At 52.5% G+C, this 15,503-nt stretch overlaps 6 protein-coding genes across 6 annotated transcripts; 5 read left to right on the forward strand and 1 right to left on the reverse strand.

Annotated features, from left to right (window-relative positions):
* Window positions 1-78: 78 nt before the first annotated feature.
* Window positions 79-2,245, forward strand: mdv1 (uncharacterized protein; the record flags this gene model as incomplete). Its single annotated transcript, XM_056882322.1, has 4 exons — window positions 79-162; window positions 226-826; window positions 890-1,099; window positions 1,155-2,245. 4 exons carry the CDS (start codon window positions 79-81, stop codon window positions 2,243-2,245), a joined length of 1,986 nt encoding a protein of 661 aa, XP_056744163.1.
* Window positions 2,246-3,492: 1,247 nt separating this feature from the next.
* Window positions 3,493-5,622, forward strand: N7443_002267 (uncharacterized protein; the record flags this gene model as incomplete). The annotated part of the gene is made up of 1 exon (XM_056882323.1): window positions 3,493-5,622. One exon carries the CDS (start codon window positions 3,493-3,495, stop codon window positions 5,620-5,622), a length of 2,130 nt encoding a protein of 709 aa, XP_056744164.1.
* A 451-nt stretch (window positions 5,623-6,073) lies between these two features.
* On the forward strand, window positions 6,074-7,532 carry snf4 (AMP-activated serine/threonine-protein kinase regulatory subunit SNF4; the record flags this gene model as incomplete). The annotated part of the gene is made up of 6 exons (XM_056882324.1): window positions 6,074-6,220; window positions 6,363-6,486; window positions 6,546-6,695; window positions 6,761-7,117; window positions 7,178-7,287; window positions 7,353-7,532. 6 exons carry the CDS (start codon window positions 6,074-6,076, stop codon window positions 7,530-7,532), a joined length of 1,068 nt encoding a protein of 355 aa, XP_056744165.1.
* Window positions 7,533-8,007: 475 nt separating this feature from the next.
* Window positions 8,008-10,217, forward strand: N7443_002269 (uncharacterized protein; the record flags this gene model as incomplete). The annotated part of the gene is made up of 4 exons (XM_056882325.1): window positions 8,008-9,139; window positions 9,191-9,511; window positions 9,569-9,833; window positions 9,863-10,217. The coding sequence occupies 4 exons, from the start codon at window positions 8,008-8,010 to the stop codon at window positions 10,215-10,217; spliced, it is 2,073 nt and encodes a 690-aa protein (XP_056744166.1).
* A 731-nt stretch (window positions 10,218-10,948) lies between these two features.
* On the forward strand, window positions 10,949-11,935 carry atfB (bZIP transcription factor atfB; the record flags this gene model as incomplete). Its single annotated transcript, XM_056882326.1, has 1 exon — window positions 10,949-11,935. One exon carries the CDS (start codon window positions 10,949-10,951, stop codon window positions 11,933-11,935), a length of 987 nt encoding a protein of 328 aa, XP_056744167.1.
* Window positions 11,936-13,113: 1,178 nt separating this feature from the next.
* Window positions 13,114-14,916, reverse strand: N7443_002271 (sugar porter family MFS transporter; the record flags this gene model as incomplete). Its single annotated transcript, XM_056882327.1, has 2 exons — window positions 13,114-14,579; window positions 14,628-14,916. 2 exons carry the CDS (start codon window positions 14,914-14,916, stop codon window positions 13,114-13,116), a joined length of 1,755 nt encoding a protein of 584 aa, XP_056744168.1.
* Window positions 14,917-15,503: the final 587 nt, after the last annotated feature.

Raw genomic sequence — 15,503 nt, forward strand, 5'->3', positions numbered from 1 at the left:
CGATTGCCTCTCTGCACCTACCGAGCTTCCTTCTCTCCAACACATGGGTCTTGGTTGAACCCCCCACAACTCCAGGCTATGGAGAATCACCGTCGCGATGATTCGCCTTCCGGTCTGTCCGATTACGCTGAGGGTGATGGCTTGTTAGGCACAGGCATCACGGTAAGCTTTTTTCGCTGCCCGCGTCATGCCCCTCAACACCGCGGACTAACACACTTGGTATAGACCCGCCATCTAGAGGCATTCGGTCGAACAGTTACATCAACGGCTGGACACTTAATGGGACCGCCCGACCAGAACCAGCCGGCCCATTATCAGAATGCCATGACCGACATCCACCGCGAACTGCGCCGGCCGAAGGCGCAGCGCAATGTGTTCTCCATTACCCAGACGACCCCGACCGATCTGATGCGATCCAAATTGTCGACCACTGAGATCAGGTCTCGTGCCATTTCCTCTCTCCCCGACGACCTCCTCGCCGACCTTCCCGAAGACAACAGCTCCTACTCCCTATTCCAAGGCTTCCAGGCCTCCATACCCGAAGAAGAACGTGGCCATAAAAAGCACCGGAGGCGGTCATCCAAGGGCGGAAAACATCTCAAGGATAGTGAGAAAGCCGGACTTTTGACAGTTGGACCGGCTGGGCTCAAGGAGGAGCGAAAAACGCTCAGTAAGAAGCTGGATCTGATGGGCGTTCGCAAGAACATGTGCAGCGCCGAGATCCACGAGATCGATAACAAGATCGCAAACTTGCACAAAATGCGCCAAATCGTCCTTGATCGACTAGCGGGCTTGGAGATGGACGAAGCTGCATTAGAGCATGATCGTAGGTTTCCCTATCGCACATGTCATTGACAGGAGAACAGCATTTCTGACTTCCGTTATACAGTGACGGAACTTGACAACAAGCTTGAAGACCTACAGCCAGAAGAGACACCCGACACATCTGCCACCATCGAAACACCAAAGTCTTCTGAAGCCCCGGAGGATACAATCGATTCTTCCGGTGATCCTGCTATGGATGCATCGTTTATGTCGGAGTCGATATACGAGAAGTTACCAAACCCGTCACCAAAGAGCTTAAGACATAGATCTATACGTATGGAGCTCTTCAATCTTACGGACTCGGGAAGCCGGCTTACGATGAACTTTAGGGAAACGTTCGATGCCAATTCTACACGAGCATTTCGCTCCAGGGTCGTTGATTAAGGAAATCGAAGCGCATACCGATATGATCACTGCGATTGACTTCGACTTCCCCTTCGGCACTATGATCAGTGCTGCGCTGGACGACACAGTGCGAGTATGGGACATGAACGTTGGCCGATGCTCGGGATTGCTCGAGGGACACCATGCCTCAGTCCGGTGCTTGCAGGTGGAAGATAACATCGTGGCGTCAGGCTCTATGGATGCTTCTGTAAGACTGTGGGATTTGAGTCGCGCTCGGCCCACGACTCGCGATGGCCGCTTGAACAAGCACGAGCGTCATGAACAGGAGGATACATTGGAGCATGCTTCACCTGTGCCTCCCTCGTCTAACCTGGAAGACTGCCATGTGTTCACCCTGGATGCACACGTTGACGAAGTCACTGCCCTCCACTTCAAGGGCAACACACTCATCTCAGGCTCCGCAGACAAGACACTGCGACAATGGGATTTGGTCAAGGGACGATGCGTTCAGACACTCGATATTTTATGGGCCGCTACCCAAGCCTCGTCTACAACCACCACCGATGGGACCTGGCGCCCGTCGGGCCGTCTCCCCGACGCGTCCGCCGACTTCGTTGGAGCAGTTCAATGCTTCGACGCTGCCCTGGCCTGTGGAACAGCTGACGGTATGGTCCGCCTATGGGATCTTCGCAGTGGCCAGGTTCACCGCAGTCTCGTGGGCCACACTGGCCCTGTCACTTGCCTGCAGTTCGACGATATGCACCTCGTAACCGGCAGTCTCGACCGCAGTATTCGGATTTGGGACTTGCGTATGGGCTCCATCTATGATGCCTACGCCTACGACAAGCCTATTACCAGTATGATGTTCGATTCCAAGCGCATCGTAGCTGCTGCAGGCGAGAACGTGGTTAAGGTCTACGACAAGGCCGATGCCCACCACTGGGACTGCGGTCCCGGCGTTGGAATCGATGACAACGAGGGTCCAGCCCCTGCAATTGTGGAACGCGTTCGCCTCAAGGACGGATATCTGGTGGAAGGCCGCAAGGACGGCACGCTGGCCGCCTGGACGTGTTAAATACGATATAATCATGCTCTTGCCCCCAGTACATCCTTGCTTCGGACTCCCGCCCCCTTCCCTCCTCGCCTGTACCCGATGTATAGTATTCCATCTCATGTCTAGAGAGCAGGATCCAGCACGCTGGCGCAAACGGAGTGACATATGGACTATGATATCGCGATTCGTGTATGTAACTCAGCATTCTACATGCGCCATTCACTCGCTTGAAAAGAAGCATGCAAAGTGCATTTGTAGAGATTTTAGAAGAAGACGATTCCAAAGAAAATTAAAAATAGCTGGGAATGAGAGACTCGACAAAGCGACAAAGAATAGGTTAAGGTTGGGGGATAAAGATAAAGCGAAAAACCACTCAACCTGAAAATTATAAAATTTGAGCGACTCAAATATTTCACCATTTGAACATAGCAGCTCGAGACATTTAACTATATTATCTCCCCTCTAACACAGGTGCGAGAATCTTGAAGTTGATGTTGAAGTTGAAGTTGAAGTTGAAGGTTGAAGGTTGACCAAATAAGGCTCTGATTCGCGAGGATCGCGGCTCCACATCTTTTCTGTTCACGTTTCACGCGTCTGCGCGTCTCGACACTTGAGATTCGGGGTTCGCCATTCAGTCTCACTTCAACTGAACTGACATTGGTCCTTTTGCTTCGATCGTAAGTCCTTGTTATCTTCTGTCGTGTTCAGTTCGTCGGGGACTCGACATCCCTCGCCAGGAACCCCCCGGGGCTGGTCCCCTGGGTTGACCTATACCTCGCTACGACCATGCAGCTTGTTCGAGCTGCTGTTTATACCGAGTCTAATATGTTCGCAGCTCCTAGACTCTGTGTGAGACTTTCTCCTGAGCAGAGACTTATCCCTGGTGACCAGGGCCTGTGTCAAGAATCGACCCTTTGCGACTGGTGTAAGTGTTGGTTCCTATCGTTTCGTCTGCGATGCTTGATCTGCCCAAACACCCTGGGTTTTTTCGCTCGGCACACCTATACCCTCGTCGTGCGTGAACATCCTAATAAGCCCTTGTATCCCCTCCAACATTCCTGTCTGCCAAAACTGCCGCTATCCTCGAATCGCTGGGCACTTCACTCCCATTGATTTGCTCGTCGTCTCACTCTGTCATGACTGCTTTTCATCTTGACATTGTTCCTTTTTATGGAGTCTGTTCTTGGACTTGGAGTTTCTACGTGTTGGCGGAATGGACATAAGCGCGCAGTGAAAGGAACCAGAAGAGCCACAGCTAACGCGCGCAGATGCCTCTCAAAGCCGCAAACAAACTCGGTAAGGGGTATGCTTATGCCTCTTCTGGAGACGAGTTCGAGACATTACTTGGTAACTCCCCAGGCGTAGCCTTACCAGCTGTTCCGATCGCAAACTCCTGGAATTATGGTGCTCAAACAACATCAGCTTTGCCCACCCAGTCCCCAGTAGATCCAAACGTTGGCCCAGTCCACATTGCCAAAAGGATCGAGGCAGGTATTGAGATTGCACAGAAACGAGACTCGCCAAGCCGACAACGAAGACAATCCGAGAGGCGGACTCGGCGAAAAAGGGAGCCCACCCCCGATCAAACCCAGCTCCAGCAGGATCTTGACGGATTCGCATCACCTACTCCTTCACCTCCTGTCCGGAATTCAGTATCTACAGATTCAAGTCCTGAGGAAGAACCGCCTCGTCAACGTCGCTTGTCAGTCATGTCGAACGAGCCATTATATCCGTCACCGCTTCAGCGCGCTGGGGACCGTCTGAATGGTGCTTCTGTCAGGAGCAGCCCTGATCGTGAAAGTTCGGTAGACAATGTATCTGAACTGTCATGGGACCTGGAACGCGATATCCACGGGGATGATCTGCAACGAACCCGGCCAAGCAAATACCGTGGTGAACGTCACGGCAAGAACATCACTAAGCCTCCTCGTCGTCCCTCTGGGCTTGGCCTGGCCATGACCCAGGAAACAATTGAAGAGGAGGAAGAGCCATCTTCGGAGGAGGAAGAACCAGCAGAATCAGAATCAAAATCAGAATCAGAAGAGGATGACGACGACGAGGAGAAAGTCGAAGAAGCCGAGGAGGTTGCCATAGAACCAGATGCTGAACCTGTTCCCAGCTCATGGACCGCACCAGTGCGGACAATTATTCCTTCAATCTTCCGACGCTCTCAATCTGCCGAAGCCATATCCGAATTGGAATTTTCTAAATCGCCCCAGCCGCCCAAAGATAGTCTATCTCGACAATGGTTCCCTTCAATCAGACCGACGAGCCGCGATGGTCAGCCCCCAAAGCCAACGTCAAAGTCAAATCGCACCAACTGGATCAGAACTGGTCTTGTCTTGTTGCTCTCGGTGGCTCTTGTATTTGCACTCCAAGGGGGTCTTTTGGCTGCGCTTCCACATGATATAATGTCGAAACTTCGCTGGTCTATGCCTTTCGGCCAACCCCGAATCAATTTACCTCCAAATATCACCGAATCCGAAATATTCCACGGCTTCACAGACCAGGTTTCGAAAATGAACACTCAAATCTCGTCCATTTCACGCGAGCTTAGCAGTGTTCGATCAGAACATGCCAACGCCCCTCGCCCTAGTGACATTCATGTTCCAATCGTCGTGAGCCCGCGGCATCCACCTAAAATCAACTTCCTATCCCCAGCCATGGGAGCGATAATCGACCCAGCCAACACCGCCCCCACCGCTAGCGAAAACCATCCCTCCTACTACAAGCGTGTCGTGATGAGAATGTTCCGTCTCGGTGCCAACTTTGGTCGAGGCCCTCTCCCTCCCGTGGCTGCTCTGTCACCATGGGAAGAAACGGGAGATTGCTGGTGCAGTACACCTCGTGAAGGAGTATCCCAGCTCGCGGTCCTGCTTGGCCGTGATATCGTTCCTGAGGAGGTGATAATCGAACACGTCCCCGCCAGCACCACCCTCCATCCAGACTCAGCACCTAAGGAAATCGAAATGTGGGCGCGCTTCCGCGTCATTCCCCTGGACCAAGAAGATAACACCAAGGGGTCCTGGTGGCCATTGTCCTCAAAGAAGAGAACCCGACCCGTAGACCCCCCATCCGCTCGAGAAGAAGGACTCGGGGGTTACAATATCCCCGGCGAGAAATCGCTGCACGATGTGCTCATGAGCTCCCTTCGCGTCTCGAACGCCTTCGATCCCGAAAACAGCTACTCAGACGACCCTGTCCTCGGCGCGAACTTCTACCGCGTCGGGAAGATGGAGTATGATATTCACAGCGAGTACAATATCCAGCGGTTCGCGCTTAACGCCATCGTTGATATCCCGACTGTCCGGGTGGACAAGGTGGTTTTCAGAGTGAAGTCGAATTGGGGCTCTGATATTACCTGCATCTATCGGATTCGGCTGCATGGGCATCTTTGATGTGATCCGTGACGGTCATTTACGATTTGCTTTTATTTATGTGCTCTGGATAGGAGATAGGCTTCGTTTTCGGCTGATACCTTGCATTTAGCGCGTTGTGGTGGCGTTTGAGGGCCCATTGATACTGTGATTGGAGATTGACAAGGTAGTTTTAATCAAGATATCTTATTGGAGATTGAATCCTCGAAGCCCGCTGCACAGATCACTTGTGGTACATGTAGAGTGAACCCCACGTTACCAGAAGTCTAGATTCATGCCTTAAGAATCGGGCGGCAGCAGCATTGGCCCATCGGAGGTGGGGAGAAGAGGGGCAGAAAAGCCATGATTGGCATTTCTTTCCAAAGGTCCAAGAGAGATAGATATATAGTGCAGAAGTAGGCCGTTTAAGGCAAATGCCAGTGCTTTAGATGCTTCCTCCCCCATTCCGGACTCCACTGACCCCCACCACGACATGACGAAGGCGGACACCCGGCCTCACCTCCCCGGGTCTTTCACCTCCCTCGGTCACGCGCCTTTTGTGCAGCCATCCTCGTACCTTCTCCCTCCAATGGCCTCCCAACCCGAGAGACCAGTCGATCGGGAAGAGCGACATGGTCTGGTGAGTTTGTTTCCTTGACCGCCCTCGGTTCTGTTTCAAGATGTGACTGGGGAAGGGGGATCAGGAAGGCCCCCCCCGTGTCCCCGTCCCCTCGTGGCGGCTCGTGGCTTATATCCAGACTTCGACTAACTTAGCCTCCCAGCGTGCCATTCGCAACTTCCTGAAGGTTCGCACCAGTTACGACGTCCTCCCTCTCAGTTTCCGACTCATCATCTTCGACACCTCGCTCTCCGTCAAGGAAAGCTTGAACATTCTCATCCAAAACGGCACGACTTCCCTTGTGAACGTAGAGACCATCGGCTGACTGGGCAATCGGGAAGTACAGGCATCGTTTCAGCCCCGTTGTGGGACTCCAAAGCGTCCAAATTCGCGGGTCTTCTGACAACCTCCGACTACATAAACGTCATTCAATACTATTTCCAGAACCCCGCCGCCCTTGATCAGATCGACCAATTCCGGCTAGACAGCCTTCGTGGTGCGTCCCGTCTTTCCTCAGGTGCAGGCGCCGCTCAATACTAACCTGAGACGCGGAATGAACAGATGTTGAGAAAGCCCTGGGTGTTGCGCCGCCTGAGACCATCTCCATTGATCCTGAAAGACCCTTGTACGAAGCCTGTCGACGTATGCTCGAGTCCCGCGCGCGCAGAATTCCCCTCGTTACGAACGATAGTCAAACCGATCGATCCCATGTGCTCAGTGTGATTACGCAGTACCGCATTCTCAAGTTCGTCGCCGTCAATGTGAGCGATACGCAGAAGCTGCGCCGTCCGCTCGGTGAACTGTTGATTGGAACATACGATAATATCGCCACGGCCTCAATGGATACGCCCGTCATTGACGTGATTCACATTCTAGTCGAGCGCAGCATATCCAGCATGCCTATTTTGAACTCTGAGGGTATGCGACATCCCCTGTTCTAAGATAACCGGGGTAGTTACTGATTTTCATCCCTTCTAGGTGTTGTGTACAATGTATTCGAGTCAGTTGATGTCATTGCGCTGATTCGGGGCGGTGTCTACGATGATCTGAGCCTCACGGTGGGAGAGGTTCTCAAGAAACGTTCGCCGGTAAGTTGCAGGTAGCAAGGTAGCAGCTGCTTCACTGGGCTGCAAACGACTAACAATCATCGCAGGAGTTCCCGGGTATCTACACCTGTTCGCTGAATGACGGACTGGACACCATCTTCGACACTATTCGCAAGTCTCGCGTTCACCGTTTGGTGGTTGTGGATGAGTACTTCAAGCTCAAGGGTGTTCTCACCCTGAGCGACATCCTCCACTACATCCTGCTCGAGGGAGAAACCGACGAATGAGCACCTTGCGAGAGCATTGCGCATGGGCCGGACTGGGAGGGTCCCCTGCGAAGACAAATGACGAAGTATGATCAAGTCCGGCTTGGGTCTTCTACCACTATACATATCCCCGAAATTTGCATGATACCGGCGTTTGCGATACTATTTTTGTTCGCCCAAAGCTAAATACCCGACGGGCTCTGTTACTTTGTGGGTTGTTGATTGTACAAAGGTAATAACATGGCCTTTTAAAGCCTTGGCCTCGGGCAAACGGCACAAATAGATCTTCTTGAACTCCTTGATACTCTTTAGTCATATATTCGGTTCAAGTGATTTGGGGTACCTCGATTCCAATACAACAACGTGGAAGCTGCGCGTAGCCCGCAGCTTCTCTTTTCAATGCACTTTCCTATGCAACCCGAGTCCCGCTGTGTTTGTGTTTCTCGTTCTGCAATGACTTGAACCGAGACCAGATCGTGTCTCCATTCTTATTACCATGCCATTTTTTAAAGATCTCTTTCGTCCGTCCAGTGCCCCCCGGGCTTCCCGTTCGACTCATCGCGCCTGGCCTCTACTGAGGCTTTCGAGAAGCGTGCCGCTGCCAAATCGACCTGAGCACAAATTGAGCATCACTGATGACCCAGAGTGGAATCTGATCGGCCACGGGGAGACGTACACTTCTCCTGCTGAGAATGTACTGTCAAGTTCGCCTGACGATCATATCTCGCCTTCCCAAGCAGAATACGGCCCGCAAACTTCCATTGGTGCGACATCTGCTCACAAGCGCAGTGATTCCAACGAAGTTTCTCAGTCTCAGCATGGCTCCAAGCGCCTCAAGAGCTTTGTGCGCCGCCTGCGGGGAAGCAAATCCCAAGAACGAGGTTCTGCGCTATCAATGAGGGAAGCTCTTAAACAGACTGCGCCCGGCGATGATAGCCCTCAGGCGACCACCGACCCTGCCAAGAGAGAAGTTAACCCTCCAAATGCGCCCGTTGACCCTGAGGATGCAGAAATGAACCGCAACGTCAGCGCCCAGACAAGTGGCTCTCATGAATCCAAGGACACTGCCATGACCGTTCGTCGATACTCGTCTCAGTGGCCCCTCCAGGAGCTGGAAGAAGGCTGGTTGAACAACATGTTGAACTTTCACCAGCACTCTGATGGGTCAGAGCATGCATCACAATGTTCCTCCTCAGAGCATCCCTCCTCGGCGCTCCCTCTCTCAGACTACCCCTTCTTAGAGCAGCACCCGCAGCACACCCTCTCAGGGCACCCTCTCACAGCATCGGATCCTTTCTCTGATGGCAGGGTTGCAGATAGTCCACTCCCAACCCGAGAATCTTCCCAGCACAGCGACAAACATGGGAAAGGATCGTCTGGGAATTCGCAGGGACAACTGGAGTCCGAGAAGACCAAACGTACTCTTAACCCATCAACCAAGTCGCATGCCAGCTCCCGTCAGGTTTCGATGCTGAGCCATGCCTCTGTTGCCAGTAAAGCCAGTCGAGGCAGTCGACTGAGTCATCTCGACCCAACCAAGGCGAGTGTGGCATTCAATGCACTGACTGCGAAGTTGAATCTCCAGTTTCACATTCATCCAGCTGTTGTCGAGGATATTACTCCCGGCTGTAAGTCGACTTAACCTGTTTTTACGAGCCAGACCTGACAAATCTCAATAGCTGACGCTGACGAGAAGCCAAGTGTCGACGAGGAGAACGTATTCCGGCGACACCGATTGTTCCGTCGAGTTCGCTCCGTACAGTCGAGCCTGATCCTGGGAGTTGATTCTCAGCCGCCGGCCCCGAGACTACGACGAGCAAGGACATTTGCTAGCCTCGGACGCCGGGCAGATTCCATGAGTTCTCTGCAAGGCAGATCTTTGGAGACTCTGGCTCGTTTGGGAGGCCATAGCTTTATTGTCCTGCCTTCACACCTGGCCCCTTCTCCACTGCAGCTACCTGCATGTATTGTGATGTGCGTGATGTACTTGAGAAAACAAGGTATGTGATCGACAGCTTTACGTCATGACGCGGCCAACTGACCCCGGGTTCCTGCAGGTGCCAGTACCTCGGCCAGACTTTTCATCGAGCCGGGCAGCATCAAGAGGGCCATTAGTCTGTACGACGAATTTGCTAAGCATGTTCTGTCTGCCGAGAAAGACAAGAGCCAGATCGCCCTCACCATGCGGGTGATCGCCATGCCGCAAAACGAGACCGACGCCTCGCCGCATTATGCACTTGTCGTGGCCTGGGCGCTCAAGGCCTTGCTGGAAGGACTACCCGGCGGCATTCTCGGCTCCGCTCGACTTTATGAGGCTCTGAAGTCCATATATTTTTCCGAAACCCCCCTAGTCCCCGGGTGCGTCTTCTCTCGCTCGCCATTATTGCGCTGACCAGCGAGATGCAATGTGCGCTCATCTGCGCAATTTTCGGACTGCTCACTGGCATGCTGCAGGAGATGAAACGCCTCGCACAGCAGGAAGTGTCCGGGAATGCCCTCCGACCGGTGGCAAGCGTAACTGATGCCGATAGGCTGGCCCGGGTGTTTGGTCCGCTGCTGATAGGATCGAACATTCGAGATAGCGAACCGGACAAAGTGGAACGGGAGGTCGAGGAGCAACGTGTGGCGGGGCTGCTCCTTGAACATTGGGGCGGCGTATGCCGAAAGATGCGTGAATGGGCTAGCGGATCAGGCAATCGGCGTTGATTCTTACAGTTATCTTGTTTTGTTATGAAGGCAGAGATTATCGAACAGGTCCTCCTGGGGGAAATGTTCCCATAGCTATAGTCGCTGGGAATCGCTCAAGCTCTCTCAAACCAGGTGTATACATAGTTCCAAGACCGAAGCCCCTCTTTTTTCTCCACTATTCTCCTCTACCTCTAAACCCTGTTTAGATCGTCGTCTAGACCTTCGTGACTGGGCGGCTTGAGATCCCGTTTTTTCCATGGTCTCTCTTTCAGTGATGTCAGGACCCTAGACTCTACCTCCAATTCAATAAGGTGTGCCTTGGTGCTGTGGGTCGATCTTCAACCATGGCTGCCTTTGTTGCTTAATATGCGATTCGTCCCTGTACAACAGCTCAGCCATCTTGACCCTGTCCCACCCACATCCAGAGCGTTCTGCACGGGTATTCGCTCGGATCTGCTGGACCGCTGGAAGTCCTGTCCGACCGTGGCTCCAACCAGCCGAGCGACACCTGGGCCTACACTTCTTCAGGCACCGGCCGGCTCATCGACCGTGGTTCCCATCTTCTTTTGCCCAAACCCTGAGTCAAAAGCTAGGTCTGAACGAGACTCTATGATTGGGGGTTGGTGGGCTTACCTGTACCTGGCCTGATCACCGAAACAAAGACTTCCCCAAACTACCTAATTACCAAGGCAAGGAAACAACAATCCCCAGCTTTGCGACTGTGCACCTTCCTTGATTGAAACACTGCCATGTCAACTGGGAACTTGAACCTGCCTAGCGACCTTCACCTTCTCGACACTGGAAGCGCCGTTGGGCCCTCACCTTTCACGGCGCCAAATGCCTTCTCCGGCGAGTTCTTGGGGTTGCCCATGAACGAAGACGAACCACATTTTTGGAGCCTCAGTCCTATCTCTCCAACAATGGGCATGGCCTGGGATACCAAAGCAGATGCAGCGGCCTTTGCCGGCTCAGCACTCGAACGGGATCTCAAAAACGCCCAGGTCCGCAATGGCCAGCCCACACCACCACCCTACGATGATCACACCCACGAATCATCCAGCCTTGAATACGAGAGTGCCAGCAAGCGCCGCCGCCTGCGCGAGTCCAAATCAGCAGCAGATAGTCTGAGCCCAGACTTCGATGACATCCCTCCTCAAGAGCGAGCTAAACGGGCCAAGTTCCTAGAACGCAACCGTCTCGCGGCGAGCAAATGTCGACAGAAGAAGAAAGAGCATACGCAGAAGCTGGAGTATCGCTACAAGGAACAGTCGGAGAAAAAAGAGCGGCTACAAGGAGAAATTGCTAGTCTACGCTCACAGATCTTGAGCCTCAAGAACGAGGTGCTGAAGCATGCCCAGTGTGGCGATGAGCCTATCAAACTTCATCTTGCGCAGATGGTGAAGAGGATCACCGATAGCGATGGCCCGGCCCCGGCCCCGGCGCCAGTAGATCCACCGATCAATATCGTGGACCACATCTCCGTCTCGCCGCCCCGAGCTCCCCCCCGAGCTCCTCCTACGCTTGCTCCGACCAAAACACCTGTTACGAGCCAGGCTGCGACAACTTCGAATCTTTCTTTCGGATTCGATGATCCACTGCAGCTGGAACCAGCTGCCGTGGCTGCGGCAGAGGCCTTTGAGCAGCAGCTTCGTCGCAATTCAGAGGCATCGCTTGTTTCCGAGTCTTCATATACCTTTTCGCCGGACGATACATTTGATGACCTGATCAACGTTTAATGAGATAATGAACACAAGATGTGTGTATGATGGAGACGGGTTCTGTCGGGGTGATGGACAAAACCATAAAAAAAAAAGCTTACCCGGATGGAATCCTTTGTATTGCACTTTTTATTTGCGATCTGGTCTGGATGGCTGGAGGGTGTCTGGAGTTTACAAAGTAGCAATTGATAGCTAATAGGCTCGATGGTCTTTCTCTCTTTATTTGCTTCCATGCGTGGCATAGTTAGTACGTCTCGAAACTGGTGTCACCACTTTTGCACTCTTTGGTTGTTTCTTTTTTAATTGCCTAGATAAGCTCTAGAGTTTATGGAATAGCCCCGGCATATTAATATTCCTATAGCAGTATGTATGTAGTAATATACGGTCAAAAATACATGAAGACTTGTCTTCTGTAGTAATTGTCTCTACCTACCCATATTTATTCTACTTTTGCAGAAGTAACTTCGTCAAGGGGTGTATGGAGGTTTAGTAGTTTGTGCATGTCCACTCCTTAGCGGTTCTATTTGCGCCACTTTATAGAAATATAGATGTTGAGTTCAGGTGCCTTGAAGATCTGCGAACGCTTTACGGCGAATTATTGACTGCCTATACTAGCTAATACCTTGATGATTGGTCACTTCAGCCTACGCAGGTCCGACAAATTCAGACGAGATTCCTCGTTTATTCTCCCAGGATCGATACCGTCTTCTTTGCGGCGTATCCCCCTCACGACCCTAGCTAATATGAAGTAACTGTAGCCTGTCCATCTGTTCATGAACTGATCCTAAATAAATGTTCCTCTTGCTTCTACCTTACGTACTTGCTAGCCGCTCATTCTGATTTTTTTATAATTTGTTTTGTAGGTCAAAACATAGTGACATAGTTGATAAGTTCTTGATCGTGATCAAGAGTTTTATAGACACACTAGGCCCGACCAACTTAGGATCATTGGTCTAGAATACCGATGCCTAAGTTACAAAGAACACAATGAATTACGTAATAGGCTAATAGAGGTTGCACTGTACCGCTGAAAGAGGAAGAACCAGTTTATTATGGGCAGGATCATGTATCTTGTTCTTGAATGATTTGGATGATACTGTGCTCATGCACGTACTCTTGTCTTGTCTATACCTAGGCACTTCTTTATACATCTCTCAGTTCCCTGTGCAATGCACTCCTTAGTTCATATAACGGAGTCAGGTCCGTCCAGCAGTCGACTCGAGGTGGGCGGTATGCTTATTCGCGGTATCTGCAGTGTCTGCAGTCTCCATGCGGTCCAGATATTCTTGCGCATTTGGGCCCGTGGTCTCATCCAGGTCATTGCTCTTCCAACCATGTTCAGTGTCCGGATCAATACCATCGAACATGTCGTTGATTTCCTCAAGCGTCTTTCCGGCCGTCTCCTTGAGACAGAAGAAAGTAAACGCCACAATAAAAATATCCAGCACTCCGAACAAGAGGAACGTACCCCACCCAATACCAGCCATGATATAAGGCGTCGAGAAACTCCAAACAAAGTTGAACAGCCACTGCGATCCAACACCAAAGGCAACACCAGGCTCACGGATTCGCGTCGGGAAAATCTCGCTAGTGCACGGCCATGGCAGCGGCCCCCAACTAAAGTTATACGCGATAATATCGAGATAAATTAGCGCAATGGTCGCAATGCCCGCTGAGCTAACCACCCCATCCTGTGGCGGATAATTCTTAACCACGCCCGCCGTCGCAAGCATGCAAATAGCCATAAACGAAGCCCCGGCAGCCAGCACCGGGCGCCGTCCGAACCGGTCGGACATGAACAGCACAAAGATAAGACAAGCCGCCACCTTGATCGCGCCAAATATACCCGTCAGCAGTAGGTTCTGGTCCCCTGGCCCGACGAGCAGGGAAAAGAACTGCGGGCCAAAGTAAGCCAGTGCCGTCGAGCCCGTTGATTGCTGTGCTAAGAAGAGGCCAGCGCCGATAAGCAGGCGGTGCATGTTCGGCCACTCAAGGAGTTCCCGGGGTCTGAAGCCCGCTGTAGCGTGGCGCTCTTCTTCGAGGCCGCGGCACATCTGGGCGAACTCATCCCTTACGGCGGGACCATCACCGGCTCGGATCCAGACTAGACTGCGCCATGCTTCGTCTGTTTTGCCGTGTGCTAGGAGCCAGCGGACGCTTTCATCAAGCGTGAACATTCCCAGGCCCATCAATGCGCCAGGGACGAGTTGGAGCCCGATTGGGAGCTGCCATTGGGTAGCGGTGGAAGGCATGGATTTGACGCCGTAGTCTATCCAGTAAGATACTAGGATGCCGATGGTGTAGGTGAGCTGGTAACAGCTACCTAGTTGGCCGCGGATTTCTTTTGGGCTCATTTCGGACATGTAGATTGGGATGACGGTCGCTGAGCCGCCAACACCGAGGCCGCATACTACTCGACCAACGTAGAAGAGTGGTAGGGAGTGGGCGTCTATGATCTCTAGGACGACGCCGATGCAGAAGACCACGGAGCAGGACATCATGGCGATCTTGCGGCCCCAGCGGTTGGTTACTGGCCAAATGATGAAGCAGCCGGCCAGGGCGCCGGCTTGTTGGATGCCGACTGCGATGGAGCTTACACTGGTTTCATTTGCGCTGCTGAATGCAAATGAGGATTGGAATGATTCGAAGGTGAGAACACCACCTTGATTAAGTTAGGAGGGAATCAATTGATTCATGGAGGGAACTCTACCGATAACACCAGAGTCATATCCAAATAGTGCACCGCCGCAACACAGTACGACGGCTAGCCAGTACGTGCGCCATCGGGCCTTGGAGAGGCGTAATGCCTCCATTCCGGGATCTAGCTGACCCAACTGATCCTCGTCGTGGTTCTGAGGAAGCTGGGAGTATGAAGTAAATGAAGTCGAAGTATGGATCCACCAGCTGTCCAACCGAGTCCGCCAAGAAGAGACAATGGATTCAGGAGTCGGGGCGAGGGTGGAGGTTCTTGATATACCGGCGCTCACATGGCCCGGCATAGTTGCGGAGAAGCGGGAGACAAACTTAGCTCATCTAAGGAATGAGCAGGCACTGCCGAAGTGTCGCGGCTTGAAACGTCTGGTTTGCGCTGCTTCTGGCATGTTGATTCTCCGGATTTGCCTGTATTATGTCATGGACTGCCGATAGCCGATGCGCAATGGAGTGGAGACATCACGCAATGTTGTCATTTCTAGTGTCTGTGTAGTCGGAGATGTGAACCTTTGGTTCAATTCAATATTATTGTGGACCGATTCCCTCTTCGGCTGGACTCATCAAGAGGTTCGTGGCCTTTGAAAGCGTGGCATCCAGGGCTCCCGCGATCAGCGGAAGTCTGTACAGAGTGGAACGACAATACCGGCAGTCAATGTGTGTAGCGACAGCTTCCCCGCATGTAATATTACAGCCGGTTACATGACCCATGGAATCCACATGGCGCGTGTTGGCGCCTTGTCTTTACCCACTCGGGAATATATTCAACTATAGCCGGGAATTGTAGCCGACAGCCGACTAGCGATTGATGCCAGCCGAGCACGAAAGGAGGTGTCGCAATGGCGCTGTAGCTCAGGGATCGGGAGTAACTCCGATG

The sequence above is a fragment of the Penicillium atrosanguineum genome (assembly GCF_028827265.1).
Source record: "Penicillium atrosanguineum strain IBT 20685 chromosome Unknown utg000002l_segment0_segment0, whole genome shotgun sequence".
NCBI classification, from domain to species: Eukaryota; Fungi; Ascomycota; class Eurotiomycetes; order Eurotiales; family Aspergillaceae; genus Penicillium; species Penicillium atrosanguineum.